The sequence below is a fragment of the Glandiceps talaboti genome, chromosome 2 (genome assembly GCF_964340395.1).
Source record: "Glandiceps talaboti chromosome 2, keGlaTala1.1, whole genome shotgun sequence".
Lineage (NCBI taxonomy): Eukaryota > Metazoa > Hemichordata > Enteropneusta > Spengelidae > Glandiceps > Glandiceps talaboti.
This window is the reverse complement of record NC_135550.1, coordinates 7,454,326-7,475,097: the sequence shown is the minus strand read 5'-3', so window position 1 is coordinate 7,475,097 and position 20,772 is coordinate 7,454,326. Positions and strand designations below refer to the sequence as shown.

The 20,772-nt window shown below is 36.0% G+C and overlaps 1 protein-coding gene across 1 annotated transcript; it reads left to right on the top strand.

Moving 5' to 3' along the window:
- LOC144453834 (solute carrier family 35 member F6-like) lies at positions 1-20,087 on the top strand. Its single transcript, XM_078145200.1, has 13 exons — positions 1-98; positions 2,999-3,096; positions 5,447-5,514; positions 5,931-6,001; positions 6,995-7,056; positions 7,783-7,862; positions 12,689-12,748; positions 13,123-13,198; positions 13,965-14,059; positions 15,011-15,055; positions 16,263-16,446; positions 18,649-18,774; positions 19,818-20,087. Exons 1-13 carry the CDS (start codon positions 1-3, stop codon positions 20,036-20,038), a joined length of 1,284 nt encoding a protein of 427 aa, XP_078001326.1. The 3' UTR covers positions 20,039-20,087.
- Positions 20,088-20,772: the final 685 nt, after the last annotated feature.

Here is a 20,772-nt window from a genome sequence, read left to right as displayed (position 1 = left end):
ATGGCGGCGCTCACTGTTCAACAGATTTTACTAGCTATTGGCATGTTAGTAACTGGTAGTATCAACACGATTAGTAAAAAAGCACAAAACGACTGCAAGTAAGTAACATTACGTCATACTATATTGCCAGACAACAGCATAAACGAAAATCATTGGCAACAGTCAGTAGGTTGTCACACGCGTTGACATGTCGACAATGCATGGCAGGTTGACATCACGTGCTTGTCACACGTCCTTGTCGGGTCAGACGTAGCGAGTAGAGCAAACACTAACTCAGGTTATTGTCAAATATCATACACGTATTTTTTTGGGGGAGTAATGTAATAAAATACCGATATATCGAATTTTGTAGACCAAAATTTGATTACCATTTCAATTGTGATCGATCACCTTTGGAACTAGTCCTGCTTCCATGACGGTGCACGAGTCTGTATTACTGACTTGACTCTAAACACCGTCATGCAAAGAGCAATAGAGTTTGCCTATTACTACACCGCCAGCAAAATGTACCCGCGCCAATTGCAAAAGAATTACCTACCGACCGATCAAATATTTGCAACCGATCGAATATCTACGCCATTTCGATTCCTCTGACGGTAGTATTCCCTGCTCAGATCACAAAAAGCGTCGAAATCGGACCTTTTCAAGTGCGAACTGCAACATTCAAGTAACCCTCGTAACACCGCCACATTTGATATCGTCGAGTGAATGAATAATTACCCAGAGACACTTGCGCCGACGTACGTAAGGAGAAGTGATTAAATTTACGATAGAATTTGAAAAGTTCCGATTTTGATAGTTTTGGTCATCTGCTATAGGACTTTTGCAGTCAAAATGAGGTAAACCGACTAAATAATAGATTTATTGCTAATATTTGACCACTGGGCGATTTTATTCCTTAGTTACCGGCATTTTTTGTAAGTCCGTATTTCACGGCTGGCTCTTCGCAGGACGGAGGGGGAGGGACAATTGTCAGAATCGAGTCCCGAATTCCTCCGTATGCAAGCAGGACTACTTTGGAACGAGATGCATAATGCCGCAAATGCGGAAGTTCACACACAGGGTGCTCAGGCTCATTTAGTTCTGTTTACAAATATAAACAAAACAAAATAAACATACAAGTAAACAAAGAAACAAGTAAACAAACAAACAAAATAAACTGACAAATGAGTAGATACATACATGAGTCAAACCAACGAACAACCAAACACTGCCCCCCCCCCCCCCCCCCCCCGAAATGGTCACATATGGAAATAACCCACGGTTATTTCCATATGTGATCATTTCGGGGGGGAGGGGGGGGGGGTAGTGTTTTGTTGTTCGTTGGTTTGTTGTCGTTTACTCATGTATGTATCTACTCATTTGTCAGTTTAGTTTGTTTGTTTGTTTGTTTGTTTTTGTTTGTCTAATTGTTTGTTTATTTTTTTTTGTTTATATTTGTAAACACTAAAACAGAACTAAATGAGCCTGAGGGTGACGGATCAACTCGTCCCAATTTCAACTCGTCCCATTGCAACTCGTCCCACTCAACTCGTCCAATTTTCAACTCGCCCCAATTTCAACTCGCCCCATTTTCAACTCGCCCCATTTTCAACTCACCCCAACTCTTGCAATATAATTGACCTGTGCATATATGAAATCGAAGCTAGTAGTACTCAGTTTGGAGGGTCTGTGGTATCTCGTATTCCACTAATGAAGTACCACTTGCGCTGTAAACACATACTACAATACTTAGTTGCGTTAACTAGGGAGAGGAGACATGTCTCCAAAACCCGTACGCGCGGAAGTCGTAAGCGTGTCAGTCACTAATATTCTCCCTGGTTATTATCATTATTATTTCTTATTTGGGTTGTAAACATTAAGTCCTAATGTGAAAAGTGATATTTGATGACTGAGGAAATTTAAAGTTGTTGTGCAAGTATAAGTTCTAGATCTACCAAACACTTAGCCAAAACCCACACCTACGAAATGTTACATTTGCTACGCTTCGACTGGCTACGTAGATAAAATCATGTAAATGTTTCGGTCCCCGTACTTCGAGTCCATGTATCGTTTAGATTTATTAACGTTTCCTAGTGTTGTTGGGGCGAGTTGAAAATGGGACGAGTTAAAAATGGGGCGAGTTGAAATGGGACGAGTTGAAAATGGGACGAAGTGAATTGCAATCGAGCCTGAACACCCTGTGGTTCACAGCCTAAATTAAAAACTAATTGGCAAATGCAGAGAGGATGTGTAATGTTTGCAGCATATTTAAATGTGCCAAAAACATGTTTGACACAAATGATATCCCCTGACAGGTCAGATAACTTGTCAGTAATATTGATCCACCATAAATTATCGAAATACACTGCACATGCGGTGTAGGCGTGCACTCCCCCGGGCCCCCCTCCCCTTAAATAGATCTATTCAAGCTAGGGAGCTCAGATTAGGATTAGGAATAGGGTTGGACTCCCTAAGATAAATCTAATTAGTATCATTTGCAATGCCCACTGCAGTGGTATGAGCCATTCATATTTTATATTCATGAGTCCTGCTGATTCATTTTGGCAGACAAACAAAGTTATAGTCAAGTCAGTTAGCCAAGTCACAAGTCACTGTGCTATACTTTCAGACAGTATGTCAAGTCAGATAGCTTAGTCTCTGGGCTATACTTTCAAGCCGATATGAACAAGTCAGATAGCCAAGTCTATGAGCTATACTGTCAAGCCACTATGTCAAGTTAGATAGCCAAGTCTATGGGCTGTACTGTCAAGTCAGATAGCCAAGTCTCTGGGCTATACTGTCAAGCCAGTATGTCATGTCAGATAGCCAAGTCTCTGGGTTATACTGTCAAGCCAGTAATAGTATGTCAAGTCAGATAGCCAAGTCTATGGGGCATTATACTGTCAATCAAGCCAATGTGTCAACTCCTGACATGAGTTTAACTAATTAATAAATTATGTGTACATCAGAATATCTGTCGGATGATTGGTATATGTTCATTTCATCTTTCTCTCAGTGTGACAGGTATTGGAATACCCAATAAGAATGGAACTTTGGTTTACAAAGAACATCCATTTGACCATCCATGGTTTCAAACAGTCATTATGTTTATAGGTGAGTTTTGGTTTTATCCTAGCAAAATATGTATGATGAGACTGATCAATAGTTTCTAGTAAACTCAGTGATTCATTGTGTATACTCCTTTAATGCTGTGATTGATTGATTGATTGATTGATCGATCAATTGGTTGGTTGGTTGGTTGGTTGGTTGGTTGGTTGGTTGGTTGGTTGATTGATTGATTGATTGACAGGTTGATTTTATTTGGCAAATAAACAGAAGTAATATCTTTACTGAGAACACATAAAGTCAAAAAAAAAATTATTTCCATTGTGGTCCTCCAAAAAGAATGTACTAAAAGATAGAACAATATATGAAAAAAACCCCCCAAAAAACAGGTAGGGCTACAAATGAATGAAACAGAAATAATTTAATCTATTGGAAACAAACAAATTCACATTTTTCTAATGTCAGTAATTTAACTTAATGGTTAGCTCATGGAGTACCAATAATGATTAATCTGTCAATGCAAGGATTGAGGGATTGAGAGCAAAGTCTCTAAGTTTGCACTTCAAGGTGAATGGTGTCTGTAGGTGCCATCATGAGCTATGCTAGTTGTTGACTACCATCAGTACTGAACAGAGTCAGCCAAGGTTATACATGGGTTAACCTTCATTTATGCAAATTAGGATGCAGATCAAAATAGTCCACCCTTCACCCATGTGTCTGTAAGTGTCAGTTTGACAGTGTCATTAAGGGGCCTTCAAAACCTTAATTTTAATTTCTCACTACTGATAAAATCATTGAACTTGCACCCACACTGAAAATCATGGTTTTGTGATCTTACAATTTGGAAATCCCTATTGTTTTTTAATGTTTTCATTTGAATTTTCATAATTATGCAGTTTGCCACTCTCCCTACTTTTCGTATGTGATTAACGTAGTCCAACTCTGCTGACTACAATGTATATACCTCAGGTTCTCCCAAGCTTGAGAGTAGTCCTGGTCGCTAATTAATATTCATACTAATTTGCATAATCAATATTCATGAATAAATTAATGGTACACTCAAAGTACATGGTGTATGGTCAAAGTTGCCAATGAAAAAGTTAAAACCAAGTTTTCTTTCTCTACTGATTTATAACTCTAATCTCAATCTTTGCACATCAATTTTTCTCAATCAACAGTTTTTGATTAGTTTTCTCAGAAAAGCTAAAGTTGTTTCAATCAAACTAAATATCCAAAGAGTTTCAAAACTCTAAAAAGTTGACAAATACTTCAGGTGGGACTGGATATCTATGCTGAGGATAATAAGGTGTTAATTTAAAAAGAAAGTTAATGAATATGTATAAACAAAGTGGATGTAAGTTATGAGAGAGTCCAGTTGGTAACTTGTGTCCATGGCATAACTGTCTTGGCATGATGAACTGTATGTATGAGTGTATGTATGTAGACGTAATGATGATCAGATCATGTGTTGTAAATTTCTATTCAACAGTTGTACTAGTTTAGTGATTATGTTATATTGCAATTATTCTTTCTAATTTATATTTTTTTTGACAGTTTTCGACATCATGCATCAGTAGAGCTTCAAACATATGTGTAGGACAATATAGAACCAGATAAAAACTGAAAGTTTGAAAGACTGCACATTATTATTACAGATAAAACTGTACACCATTTTGCTATGCTTTGGTCCTCAGTACAATTTGATACGTGTCTTTCATGATGACTAGAACAACACGTGACATATTTTGCATGTGGAAATAAAATCGAGTGAAAGGAGTAACGGATCATTCTATATTTAATTAAACTATGGCAAAGGTTTACCAATTCTACGGTTTTGCTGCCTGATATTTTATAGTAGTCTAGTGCTATCTGTGGCATCAATTCTCAAGAACTCTCTTTTCATCTAGCTGAATGAGATCCTGAGATGATATTTCAAATTCAACCGAAGCCACCCACACAGTCATTAGCGTCATGCCTTTGTAAGCCAATCACAGAATTCACTGAGCTCAATGAGAAGCTACCGTAGTGTATATTGGGGCAGTTTATTCAGTTACATAAATTTTGTCTGAATATGGTATATTCTGTCAACTCAGGATGTTACTTATACATTATTTACATCATTCTAACAGTTGGTGGTTTACTCATTTGCATGAACAACTTTTGGTTCATGATTTCTCACTGAGCTAGACGGGGTACAGAAATGATTCAATACCCCAGGTAGCATCTAGACTATTTTATCATGACTAGCAGCACGTTACATAGTTTGCGTGACAAAATCATAATGAAGCAAATGAAATGAATAATATATGCTACATTCATGAAATACTTTAAATTCTATACTTGCAATCAATTTTATATATTGTGGGATTTTAAATTCTGTTCTTTTACTGTGACACAGGGGAAACAATTTGTTTGATTGGACTTGCTATCCACAGACGAAGAGAAAGGAAAACATATCGTAAACAGGTAAGAAAAAGGAGTTTTGTTGAAAATGATACAAAATTGAATCACATGAAATCAAGTGAAATTATATTTTAGTTAGGAAAATTTCTATTCACAGAGTCAAAAATTATATTGTTATGATCTGGCCACTCTAACCATTCCACAACCATTATGACTCCAGTGTTTGAAAGTCAAAGTGATTTTAAATGATACAAAGAAATCTTGTCAATAAAAGGCCGTCCAAACAAGTGTGCCTATGTTCATAGAGATTTGACAATACAGGATCACATATCGTCATGTATTCATGATCCAAGGTCAACATCTTTGACTAAAAAGTTGAAAAATGTCAAATACTTTTACTTTCAAATATATAAATGACTAAAGCTTTTCAACTTCAAATAAAGTCATTCAGTTATTTGTATATTTTCTGTCATCCCTAGGTAATGATTAACATACAAGAGACAGTAGACTATTCTGAACCAATTTCAATTACAGCTCCTTATCAGCCAAGGTAAGTGTTTGTATCAAAGTGAACTTACCTTTGTAGCTCTTTATTAGCCAAGGTAAGTTATTTGTATCAGAGTGAACTTACCTTTATTACTAAGCGCCTTATCAGCCAAGGTAAGTTAGTTGTATTAAAGTGAACTTACCTTTGTAGCTCCTCGTCAGCCGAGGTAAGTGTTTGCATCAAAGTGAACTTACCTTTGCCACTCCTTATCAGCCAAGGTAAGTGTTTGCATCAAAGTGAACTTACCTTTGCCACTCCTTATCAGCCAAGGTAAGTGTTTGCATCAAAGTGAATTTACCTTTGCCACTCCTTATCAGCCAAGGTAAGTGTTTGCATCAAAGTGAACTTACCTTTGCCACTCCTTATCAGCCAAGGTAAGTGTTTGCATCAAAGTGAATTTACCTTTGCCACTCCTTATCAGCCAAGGTAAGTGTTTGCATCAAAGTGAACTTACCTTTGCCACTCCTTATCAGCCGAGGTAAGTGTTTGCATCAAAGTGAACTTACCTTTGTAGCTCCTTATTAGCCAAGGTAAGTTATTTTGTATCAAAGTGAACTTACCTTTGCACTCCTTATCAGCCAAGGTAAGTTATTTGTATCAAAGTGAACTTACCCTTGTAGCTCCTTATCAGCCAAGGTAAGTTATATGTATCAAAGTGAACTTACATATGTAGTTCCTTAACAGCCAAGGTAAGTTTATATCAAAGTGAACTTACCTTTGTAGCACCTTATCAGCCAAGGTAAGTATTTGTATTAACATTAATTAACTTACCTGTTAAGGCACCTTATCAGCCAAAGTAAAATCAAAACAAAATACCAATTTTTTATCATAAAACTTTATTTGACTAACTATACTGTACAAACACCTGAAGAAATGCATACAACTTTCTTTCATTTTAAAAATCAAAATGACATGTTCTTATGACCTTATTAAACCTGACATTGCCTTTTAACAATTTGTTCAGAGTTGTAATTTTGTTTTTGTTTTTGATCGCAGGGTATTTCAGTGGATATTTGCCATACCAACAATATGTGATCTGTTTGGAACAACATTAGCAGGTGTGTAGTTGTTGATATGCAGTGTTCCTGCTATTAAAGGCTTATTTGCACGCTACTTGTGCAAGGTCTCCGTCTGCTCTCACAGTCAAATTTCATGTTTTGCGCAACCTTATATCCAAGCATCAAGAATGAAAGATAATCAATGAAAGATCGCATAACTGATTTTACTTCCGTGTTGATTTTGATGCGAGTGAACCTTATGTATGTAAACATTTTACACTGTCTATGTCAAGACACCAGCACAGCATACATGCCAAGCACAACCTGACGTATATACAATGTACATCATTATATGTACATTGTAGCTCTATATATACCACGTATACCGCATGATACAGCAGTCGACGTGGTTGGTGCATGCTTTAGTTTGACTGAACCTAGTAGTAGTAGTATGAAAAGAAAAGATGTTAGAGCCAGTAAGGGTCAATTTCTATGTTCATGGGTAAAATTTGTTGGCGAACATTGCATTTACGGTTTAGTTAGCAGCTCAGTAACATGCGAGTAAGTAAGCTGGAATAATTGTACCATTTGGTTCGGTTTTGGGCTGAATTTTTTTTGTGTGTGCTTTTTTCCGTTTTTCGTTTTTTTTGGGGGGTGGGAGGCTCTGTGGATGTGACATTTGTGTGAATGTCATGATTTCATGAATGAATTAATCAAATTAATCAATGTAATATCATGTATAAAGTGTTTTACTGATCAATTGTGTGATTGTATTTCATCCTATAGGTATTGGTCTTGTATATGTCAGTGCATCAGTATGGCAAATGCTACGAGGATCCATTATCATATTTGCGGGTATATTATCAGTAAGTTGATATTTACAAGTAATTGCTTTCACACGTAATTTTACACATAATTTTAAGTATATTTATTTGCTGGTATCTGATTTCATTTTGTGTAATTGTACTGGTAGTTGTTACTGGTATATTCAAATTAGTAGTTGTTACTGGTATAGTCAATTAGTCTCGTAGCTCTATTGTACTATAACACACTGAATGCTGTCACTTAAAGGGGAGTGTTGGGTATAAAAGGCCCCCTAACTTCGCGGGGGTTATTGTCAAATTTGAATGCAGACTGTTAACAACGTCTTGATTCCTCTCTGAAAAGCCGTGATAACAATTAGCAGCTGGTGATTTTCGTAATAAATTTGGTATGTGTAGACTTGTGAATGTCTGTTGAATGCAGGTGTGGTCACAGAAAGGTGATATTTAAACATGGTAGAGACAATTTCGTACAAAACACGGTCAAACTGGGTCTGTTCGTTACTACTGAAAAGCCGTTACTTTTCAAACCTGGGATTAAAACGCCTGCCAATCACACTTGTTCAAATATGGGTACGTAAATCCACGAAAGTTTGTGTAGCAATCAACGTTATCTTGAAGTAAACATGATTAGTAATTAGTACCTCTCCATGCCCAAGCATAACGGTACATGCAAGTTTGCTTTCATGAAACATTGAGTTCACATTTACGATGTCTATGCATAAAGTAGCGGTGCTGAAACGAAATATTTCAAAAACATGAATAGCGAACACTACTACAAGTCACTACGATTGTAGGCCTATAGAGTTGATTGTAATGTTCAAGGAAACACTATTTTTTCAACAGGAATTTTGTTGATAGTGTTCACACTGAGCCGTGTACTTCCCTGATAGTGTGATACATAACGTGCAGGGATAGTCCTGGAGTTGTACTAATTGTCAAATTAGAATAGTAAATAAAGGAAACTTGTTTCGGTATACGGCATTTCTCTTTTGGGGATATGCAATAATTTCGCACACGTTGCATGGCAAATTACAACGTTGTACTATATATAACCAACGTACGGTCGTATCGTAAGACGTATGGAGAACCCATCGATTCGATGACGCGCTCTGATTCACATCTCTTTCGACAATACCAACCATTCGCATTAGACGCCCATTTACTTTCAAGTAGCGGTCGTTTCTTTATGCCCCACGTCTATCCATGAGGGGCCAATACTTTTTATACCGGATTTTACGGAGAAAGATATTGTGATCGCGTGCTGGTTGACATATGCCGAACCAACTACATACCTGTGAACTTGTCAGAGATATGATAAGCACAGGCAGTATCTGCAGACATCTGCCGCGATACGTTGAGATACATGTATAGTTCTGGTTCAGAGCTGGTTATTTTGACTTGGATCTTCAGGGCGGTCGGTTGACCTGTCAGCTATATGTAAGCTCCCAATCAAAAAGGCTAAAAAATGCCGCCGTGCATTGTCCTTTGCTGACTCGGGAAATTATGGTTTGCGATTGTTTTTGTGGAGACAGCAGGACGCCAATATGTGAAATATTTTACAGTTTACAACGAAAGTGAATAAACGCTAATTTTCACTCGAAATACAACACGAGGTAGCTTTTGCTTTCATAAAATGACGCTATCTCGAATATTTGTTGCTTTCGACCGGAAAATGAGATACAACTTGTTGAATCTCTCGATAACCAGAAGGTTTCTCAACGTGTCTGCGTCTGTATCTTGAGATTAGATTAGATTACATATTTGTTGCCGTTTCTGTTGAGATGTGAAGTAAGGACCGTTTAAAACAGCCGACCTAACCACATATTTCGTCGTTTATGAATCTTTGGGGCGTATGTATCATGGGTAGGATTCTTTATTTTTATGAATTACAATATTATGGGCAATTGTATGTTTATATTTGTTTCCCCATGTATCTACCCGTAGTTGTGTCATGTTCGATTGAATGTCGACCGCCAACACATATGGAACATGTACTAAAATGTTGTATAGAACACGCAGGCCGGTGGTGATAATTGGTCGATCAATTATACATGTCGTAAGTGTAATGAGATGATAAACAAGTGGTCCCCACATATTGTAGATTTCCTGTGCATTGAAATATAAACACACTTTCCCACAATGGAAAAAATTATCTCTTGAGTAATATAAAAGTCAAGTGTAAACTTATAAAATCTTCCTGGTCCTAAAATAAACTTACAGTGTATGGATTATATGTCGAGTTTTGGGCTGAAAATCGCCACCGAACATGACCTTACAGCAGGACATAGAAACGACATTCAAGTCTTCACTGAATAATCCCAACAGATGTGCTCGTGGAGTTTGAATTTTAGCAACTACACCTATGCACGGTGCTGACTGGTTGGGAGAAATTTTTTAAATCTCTTGAACGGAAAAAACTTCATTGTGGACTCGGTTTTGAAAGCTAAACGAAAGAAGTCATCTGAGTATTTCAGAAGAACCGGATCAATACCACTTAGAAAGGTGTCAATCGGCGGTCTTTCGACGTGGCGTATTGTAGTGTCTATGGTACCTGTTGGTTCTGACAGGATGCTCTTTCATCACCAGAAATAGGCACTAAAAGTTTTCGTTTGACCACACCATTTTATGTCAGGGGTGATATGTCATGATCCAATCGACTGCAAATTTATTAATTACGTGTAATACTTAGCTTTGTACCATTATTAATATAATCTTAATGATAATTGACAATAGAGTGGCTTTAATATTGAACCAAGGCTAGATGGACACCAAATATGATTTTTCGATCGAATTCGATTTTATGTTACAACATGACTAACTTACGCAGACATAATCAAACTGATAAGAGAGTCGCTTGAACCATATACATTGTCTATGATTGAACCTACGTCAGAGGCCCTTGGGACACGGTGTTGTTTTTGTATCAACGTTTGTCAGTTTGATAACGGTGACAAGAAGTAGACTTTTTCGGCACCTTCAAAGCCAGTTTTCATTGTCCACCACTGATACAACAACGTTCGGATCAGAGGCGTTTCTATATATAACTCCAGAAATGGTTGTATTTGTGACAGCCCGGAGTGTACGAACATGCAACAGTTTAATCGATCAGACTGTGTAATTATAACTCGGTATGCACACTCGCATACTCATATACACCAATCGTAATAATAATTTATTTTTTTCTAGTATTCATGGGGTCGGCATGCTCAACACTATTCAAACTTGGACAAAAATATTTTTATTTGTATGTCATAGTTTTGGTCGGTAGTCTTTTGGGAGACTCACAAAATTACCAAATGTCCATCTTGTTATGTGTTGATGATCTTGTAGCCACATTGACGTTGTTACACCGTGTGCAGGGTCTACGGTCACACGGACGTTCTCTGTACGTTTGATTCAAACTACTCAATGCAAATTCTCGAAGTTTCTTGTAATAACGATACGCTCAGACATCGAAAAGGCTCATCAAGAATAAAATCAAACAGTGAAAAAAGATAAACGGCACTCAAGTACACTTATTTTAGGTGACAATTGAGCATGTTAGCGATAATCATGATCAGAACCTAACACTGGATATTTGCGCCGCGATACTACGACATGTGATCGGACTATAGGAACGCATATTATAGGACCGCGAGAGCTAGATCAGAACAGGCCACAGTAAACAGTCGTCAACACGTAGCTCAGTAGCATGTGTTTGCGATATAATTATTGGCTCGGAATGTTTTTTTTTTTTTTGACAAATACGTACATGGCACAATGTCTTGGAATATTTTTGGTCAAACTTTGAAAGGTAAGGTGGAGTAAAAAACCATTTAGTGTTGCGTACAACACAGCTGTGTGAATACTCGAGTCACGGGACATGCAAGTACATTTACAGTTTATAAATTATATAAACACACAGTATACAATCGTGTATTCAACTCATTCAGTATATTTCAACCTGGTATGGTAAAACATTAGTTACTCTCGGTAATCCAATTCAAACTCCTTTGTTTTATTTCTTTTGTCTTACGTCTTACCACTATTTACCGAGAAAGATAGTGATTCCCAGCTTGGTCGTTAATTATTCAAGATTACGTCGTTTGGGTGGAGAAATGCATAATTACATGCAAATGAACCCGTGTGATTAACTTACTCCCCTAGTTTACTATGTGATAACATAACATAATAATTACATAGACACATTATTTTATGCAAAGCTGTACTATCTTTTGCATTATCAGTTGACTTGAAAAAATGCTTAAAAAACTGCAAGGTTGAGATATAGCATGAATTTTCAAAATATTTGAAAATGGAAGATTCAATAAAAAAAAACTACCTTGGTGGTAGTGGTACATTGACATTAGACGTCACCGCAGCCTAGGAAGTTAAATCTTTGAGCAAGAGTTTTTTAGGATCAATTGCTCCAGGACTGAATTTTACATGTAAAGTTTGAGAGCAAAATGCTTCTAAAATTAAAACTTTTGGAGCAAAGTAAAATAATATATATCAAACTTTAATTCATATCAACATTCATTGTCACAAATGCCATATTTATCTGTTGAATACAAATAATCATCTATGAAAATAGTCAATATGCAAGTGGGCTTCAAAATTTGTCCATCAAATACAGCTAAAGTTGAAATTTCACCTGCTAAATGCCTTTAAATTTAAAATGTCATCTGCTGAATGCAGGCATTTACAGAAATTCAGTCCTGCATTGGACCATTTATCACCTACAAATTCAAGTAATTACCAGAAATGTTCAAGGCTGAAGTGTAGTATAGAAATGAGTTTAGAATCTGAAATTGTTTCTGTGTGTGTGACAATTCATCCTGAGATTCTAAAAACTAAATCGCTTGAATTTGCTTTCTATTGCTGTCTAGAAAATTTTCTTAAAACGACAACTAAGGATTGTCCATTGGAGTGGAATTATCGTTACCATGGTAAGCTATGTTTAGTTTTCAAATCAAAATGAGAAAAAATGAGTATTTTATAGTATATGTTTCACATTGTGAACATTTTATATGAGGTTTTCAAGTCAAGTTGTTTTAACTACATTTTACATCATCCACATTCATTTTGTGCAGCTTAGCCACCTGGCCACCTGGGGTCAAAGGTTAAGATACTGTTATTTTATTATACAACCTGCAAAATCTGTATTTAGAAAATGAATTTGAAGTGATTATTTGTGAAACTAGTCCCTGAAATAATAGTATTAGAGTAGTAGATTTGTTGTCAGTGTTTGTATGGCTGCTTCTACATTTGAACAAGAAGACCATATGATTAAACTGCCAGTGTGTGTGTTCTGTTTTCTTAGTTAGGTTTAGTTTTAGTTGGTTTGTCTGATGTCTTTGAAGAAAAAAACCATAAAGATGCTTCCAAGCAGGCTTTAGGTAAGTTTGTATGTTGTACTACTTTAAAATTGATCATGAAAATATCATATTAGAAAGATTAAGCAGAGCTTATGAGAACAAGATGACAACGAGAAATGGCTTCTCATCAGTGTCCCCTCGTTATGACAAGTGATTAAACAATGCTTCCGAGATACACGACTATTTTCAAGTGACGAATTTGGCAAATTTAGTGTTGCATCAATTCTCTAGTATTAATCTCTAATTAAATTCCCCTCTTCCAAACTAAAAGTAATTCAGACAGAAGAATAACGTGAAAAGGTACAAACGATTGACAGTCCCACAGACAGTCTAGCCTGGTCATCCAATTTGCACCCTTGGCATGCATGTGGTGCAAGTTGTTTATGTGCACTCACCATGATATTGAAAGGAAATCGATAGAATGGTATAAATTTGTGTTTTCAAAAATATCAATTTTGAAACTGAACATAACCTGTGGCTGTGAGATCATGAAAAATTAATTATGCCGAAATATACTCCTGGATTCACTTCCGATAAACTTGCTGGTTTCTCATCAAAAACGACTCACTGACAAGAATTTTATGTCTTATGTCTGCAAGTTTTGATGACATGCAGCACAAAATAATGTCACTTTTTTTATCGTTGTCTTGTTCTCGTTAGCTCTGCTTATTCTCTGTGTTGAAGAGATCAAGTGATAACAATCTCCATGTTCACAGTTCACTTGATGACTAACTTCGTGTTTCAGAGTTCATAATGTTGATGCATGATTTTGCTTACCTCCTTGTAGGAATTGCCCTCATCTTAGGGGGTCAGCTTGTCAGTGCCAGTCAGATGATTATAGAAGAGACATTCCTTAAAAGTCGGGGCTTTCACCCCTTACAGGTATGAAGTGTGTATCAGAGAGGTCCAGTGTTAATGATAATAATTGTAACTCCTTATTTCTATGAGTTTAACCCTTTCAGGACTAGAAACTTTCCCGCCAAAATTTTTGAACAAAAATTCTTGTTTCTCTGTAATTTTTGGAAAAAGATCAACTTTATTTTAGACCAGAATTCAAGAAATATTACTTCCCAATGAAGTAATATTCTTAAATTTTAGAAAATGTTCTTACAATCAAGTTTCTATTTATTCCAATGTCGTCTCTAGGAATGAAAGGGTTAACAAGTCAGTATTGGTGTCTAATGTGTCAGTTAGGAATAGTTTTGGGGTTCGCCCTTCTGAAGCTTATTTTTCAATCATGTGTAATAGAAGACTCAACGTGTATATATATATATATATATATATATATATATATATATATAATATAAAATAATATAAAATATTTTATGATATACATACAATGCAAGACACCTTCCAAGAAAGAAAACTACTCACCCTAGACTAGCACCAGTCCCGTGGGAGATTTTTTTTGAAAGTCTCTCATATTCTTAAAATGTTTTGTGTTTGTTATTTGTTTGTAGTAAAGGAAAATGTCCACAACTGTTTGTTTTGCCAGTTACTAGTAGTCACCTCTATGGACTTTATATGCTTTCACCTGACTGTTTGCAATCACTCACACTGATCAATATTTTACACAAAAGAACACACCTGAGTTAAAAGATTTTTTGAAAAATTTTTGAAAAAAAAAATCCTGAGGACATGAGCAAATGTATACTCAACCTGTGTTCAATAGAATACATCAACCATATTCACTTATAGTTCTACGGGGCAAGTACGGCAAAATATTTATGCATGAGTATCAAAACCACTCTGACTGAGTTGGACATTATAATAGTAGACACCACATATCATTATTTTGATGTGACTGACTTTATCTGAACATTTCTGTTCTAGGTGGTTGGTATGGAAGGAACATTTGGTGTATTCTTCATGAGTTTGGTGAGTCACTGATCAAATATCAATTTTGTACACGGCACTGTGTGTCACAGATTTCTGAATTCAATCAGTATTGATCTGACAATATATATTGATTTTCAATCTAATTCTCGCTATCTGCAATACAATTCTATGCATCGCTAAGGAGTCAAATGGAACGCAGTCTCGCGACCGCGCTTGCATTTGTCGACACCTACACTTCTGGTCGCCTCTGTCAATACACGTGAATGTTTCTTCCAAACAGTTTAATTTGTAACAAATAAGATAAACGCAAGTTTTAAGCTCATATAATTATGGAGGTGGGAAATTTAAATATGTACAGTATCTTTCCAGAGCAAAATTACAAGAGATGTCTACAACTGAAAATGGGAAAGAAACATTCCTGTGTATTAGCATAGCCGACCGGAAGTGTAGTTGTCGACATTAGAACGTGTTGTCGCGTGACTTCGTTCCATTTGACTCCACAGTGATGTGTAGAATTGTATTGCAGGTAGCGAGAATTATTGTACCATAATAATATCCTGTCAATTTGACTGCTCTTTGAAATCGACCACCCACAAAGCCTTAGAAATGTAATTATTTTTCGAATCCTTACATTTCGACCACAACTAAATCAAATTGAATGTATGTATTTATTTATTTTTCTTCTTTTATTTCGACCACCAAATGTAACCATCGATTGGGGGAGCTTTTAATTATTTTTACGAATCCTGAAGAAACTTAAAATGATTGATGAAGAAGAAACTGAGAATATTTGACTCACTTATATCTTGCACAATTTGACTGGCAAAATTGCAAATTAATTTTTATAAATCAAGTAATTCGATCACAAACAAATAATTGTAATTGTGAAATTCTTGCCAAATTGATGGGATTATTACAGTACATTTGATATTACTTGGAAAACCATCTTTCTCTGCGGTACAATACACCTCGGGGACAAATTTCCCAGAAAATCGGAGGTCTCATATACTACAAATGTGTTCCTGCTTTTTTTGAAATCATAAAAGAGAAATGTTTGGGGTTCACTGTTTTGTTTTCAAGGAAATCATCAACATTTTATTTTCCCATGGAGTTAACACAGTATTCGGCGGCCATATTGGATTCTGAAATGATGAAATTTTGATATCATTTGAAAAAGAGTCTGATCCAATTTCAAGTGTGTAGCAATATTAATCTGTCATTTTGTGTTTTCCCATTTACCTTGTAGATCATTCTACCAGCACTCTACTTTATACCAGATGACACTGCCCCCAGTGGTCGTTATGAGGATAGTCTGGATGCCTTGGTTCAGATCAAAAACAGTCCAAAGCTATTGTCTTTTGTTTTACTTTACCTGATTTCGATCGCATTCTACAACTATTTTGGTTTAGCAGTAACTAAATCTCTTACTGGTAAGCCTCAGATATGTCTACCATATGCTTAATGTGTGTAAACGTGTCTGGTTTATGTGAGATTATTAATTCAACCAAATCTGCTAAGCTATGGATATCTCCTTCACCCATGATGGTTGAAAAGATATCACATTCAAAGTAAAAAAAAAACCTTTTAAATAAAAAAAGAAATTGGACGGTGCTTTCTCAAATAAGTAGCACAACAAAATAATCATTTTCTTTACCCTACTCCCAACACTTTTATGGCCCTCCTTTATGTTGAACCCAAGGTGAACTCAGTGAATTCTCCTTGTCATTATCATTATAATGGAAATAATTGAAGTTTTGATTTTGATGTTGAAGGTACAGCTCTGTTTACAAATTCAGAGCCATTCTTTGTCTTATTAGGCCAGGAAAAATGAAAAAGCTGTTCAACCTACCCATATATTTTTTTTGGTGATGGGCAATATATCCTCATGCGGGCTTCGCATTTGTTTCAAAATTAAGGATATTTCTTTATATTTTCGGAATAGTACATGTAACAATATACATTTGAGTCTATTCCAAATTATATAATATCTTATAGAGTGGTTTACTTGGCTCTGCTGATGCATACAAGCATGAATTGAGATTGAATTAAGCTGTTGCATATCCAATGTGCAATAAAAAGAATAGAACAAAAGTTTACGACCATGGGAGACTCCGAGTGGGCTGAACAGTCATAGGGCCAAAGTCTGGAAGTCTTGAAATGTTTTGCTCTTCATTCACGATTTTTGGAACCAAATTAAACTTCAGGAGAAGTCATTTACCAAGTGCACATCCACAAAATATCTTTCAGCTTTGCCACAACAAAATACACTTCCAGATAATATGTAATGTATAGCATATTTGTTTCAATTCTGGTATTTTATTACCATATTCAAGTATTGTAAAACTTTAAATTTATGTCTATGGTTTGACATTTTATGCCTCTAAATGGCCTCCTACACTGTCTTATTTTCATTTTTTTTCGCCTTTGGAGTTGTCTCTCCAATCAGTAGCAATCAAGGTGATAATTGTCTGGTGTTGGATGGTATCTGGCTAAGTACCTCCCTGTATAGGTTAGAGCTAATTAGAGACATCTCCGTATGCGTGTGAAATCCACATCCTGTGGAAAGTAATCTCATTCAGAGTATTATTGTAGTTGGCTATCACTGTTATTTTAATGTATCATATTGTACCACATAATTTTATATCTCCACTTTAGTGTGGGTGACAGAAGGGGTGGCTAAAATAATGCTTGAGTTTCATTTGGCGGGGCTTAACATTTTTTGAGAAGAGAGGGTGAGGGGAGCTACAACATTTATTTTACTATGAATTGTGTACATTTCCTAACTGAAGCTTTGCAGACAAATTGCAAGAGATGGTATCAAGATGACTGAATAAATTCTATCTAAACCTAAACTCGACCTGAAATATTTGGCTATCATTATAATATGTGGTTTGTCAAGCATTGTGAAAAAATGAAGTTCTACGTACCTACCTACCCAATGTGATGGGTTAGGTTGCCCGTTGACCATCTTTTTTTATTTTTTCTAGCCTTACATATGATATTTAATTGTGTATGCTAAAATATATATTATGTAAATTGTATGCAAATTTATGTAAATTAGTCACTTTTCTAAATTTTAAATGCATGATTGCACATAGACAAAGTTCTGCCCCTGAAAATCTAGTAAAATTTCAATACCTTGTAGCATAATGTTGATGGGGGACCCAGGTGAAAGATTTAGGGAAATTAGCTAGATTATTCCTACTTACCTTCTTCCCAGTAAATCCCAAAATATTCCAAGGATAGATGTTTGTCAAAGATAAAAAATACTTTTTATGTTATTTTTTAAATTTTTTAGCCATTCTCTGGACATTGTTAGATGCCTGGTTAATGTTGGATGTAACTAGCACTGTGTATGTATGTTTGTTTGTTTGTTTGTTTGTTTGTTTGTATGTATGTATGTATGTATGTATGTATGTATGTATGTATGTATGTATGTATGTTTGTTTGTATGTATGTTTGTTTGTTTGTTTGTAGTCATTCACAGGAAATTGATATATGCCTGTCAGACTTCAAATAGCAGTTTCTTTGTTTGTAGCTGTTCATAGGACATGAATAGAGGTTTATTTGTTTGTAGACATTCATTGCATATTGACCATAACTAACATGTTGTTTATTTTGTTTGTTTGCAGCCGTCCATAGGACATTGATAGACGCTTGTCGGACAATGTTAGTTTGGTTGGTGTCACTCTTTATTTATTACACCATCGATAAAGACTTTGGGGAGGCTTTTAATAAAACCTGGGGATTATTGCAGAGTAAGTCATCAAACCTCCTATTTCTGTCTCACATTTACTTTGTAAGATAGAGTATATTCCATAATTTAAAGCCTGGTTTGAGAATGACAATTATCACTGCATGAAAAATTGGAAGGAAATAAATTGGGAGAAAGTTACAAACAAGATGTACACCACATAATAATTTTGACTGAGAATTTTGTCCTTCAGTTTAAAAACTACATGCATTGAATTAATTTGAATAGTGTGTGGATTGTGTTGTCAGAAGTGCAATATGCCAGAGTTGAAATCATGCCAGCATGATACTGTAACAACAGATACTGTGTTTGACCTCTTCTTATTGACAACTATTCTGTAAGGGATGATCGCACAATGTCACACAAGCTAAATAAATGGAAGGGGTCTGGTATCAGTGCGATTGCTGAACTTCATTTTTGCAATGCTATAAACTAAATTTCGAAAACTTTCACACCTTCAATGATAACAGGTTCTGTATTTACTACTGAGATATTCATAAGTTGATTGAAATTTATTTTTTATGTGATATACAATGTTGAGTTTCTGGTAGTATTTGAAAGTGTTTACCGTCATGTTTTCTACATTGCATTGATCAAAGTGGTGTATGTGACTGCTACAATTGTTATCATGTTTAACACTTGTGAACGTTCATTTAGGGGGAGGGGGTTTGTTCTAATGAATGAATGGAGTTCATTTATTTAGCTTGAGTCATGTTTTGCGATCATCCCTAAGAAATGACATTCATGCCACACTATCAGCTACCACTCATGCTTAGAAGCCTGATAGGGCTGAACAACATGGCTTATCTTACTGTCTAATCGGCAACTTGACAGTAAAAGATAATGGCACTTGAGAATTTTCACCCATTTATTTCAGGCTTAGAAATTATTTCCTGTGTTGACCCGTGATAAACATTTTGTGTAGCACAATAAGTCATCTGTATTACCATTATTTCTCTATAATTGATGATTACATGTTAGCAACACGAGCATCAAAAAACTTGTCACTGTGTGTTTGAAATGTTGATAATATGTTTCATTTTACAGTTGATGGCTTCATGTTCCTAGTAATTGGCACTGGACTTTACAACGAGTTGTTTGATTTAGAGTGGATACCCTGCTGTCGTAAACCAGCAAACCAACCAGAAGCTGTCATATCGAGGGCAAACAGACAAGACAAAGACATGGATGCCAATAGTGATGAAGATGCTGAGGAGGATGACAGATTGCTTCAAAGTGATAGAAATAAACACACACATAAGCGCTGAACTATTTGTTATTTTACACATCTTGTCAAAATAGCTTGGAGTCACACACACACACACGCACGCACGCACGCACGCACGCACGCACGCACGCACGCACGCACGCACGCACGCACGCACACACACACACACACACACACACACACACACACACACACACACACAGAGTTATTGTGGAGTACAGTGTTGTAACAGAACCCCATGAGTGCCAGTGTGGCATATGTGGGGTATGGTATTTGTACAAGAGCTGGTTGTGTTCTCGTTGGCTATACATGTACTAAAGTGAGGAAAGCAAGAGAAAGTGCAACAGACAATCTTACAAACACTTGATGTGCAAATACTCATGATATACAGATTATTGCATGCCCTTATATATATATAAGTCTGTATTTGGGTAAAATAGTGTCTTGCTGAGTTGATGAGATTTCTGATTTAATCTCTGTAATTCCAAGCTTTTTGATAATGTTTAAAATAACTATTACATCGCAATAGAATTTACCAGTAATTCTTAGTTCTGATTCTATTTTCTTACAAGGATTTCCAAACAAAGTTTGTTGACAAATGAAATCAAAATTAAGATTGTAAGTATTGGGAGGGGTTGGGGTGAGGGGTGGGGGATGGCAGGTTTCAAACCAACTTTGTAAACAAAAGAAATTAAAATTGTAAGTAATTAGGGGGAATTTTGTATCAAAACAAAATAAATTTGAATTGTAAGTATTTGATTGTAAGTACAGGGA

What these genes read in the sequence shown, in the direction of transcription:
- LOC144453834 (XM_078145200.1), top strand. Translation starts at nt 1, where the DNA reads ATGGCGGCGCTCACTGTTCAACAGATTTTACTAGCTATTGGCATGTTA. An exon ending in TATTTGCGGGTATATTATCA is followed by an intron (nt 7,863 to 12,688) that starts GTAAGTTGATAT and finishes ATTGCTGTCTAG; the next exon opens with AAAATTTTCTTAAAACGACA. An exon ending in TGCTTCCAAGCAGGCTTTAG is followed by an intron (nt 13,199 to 13,964) that starts GTAAGTTTGTAT and finishes ACCTCCTTGTAG; the next exon opens with GAATTGCCCTCATCTTAGGG.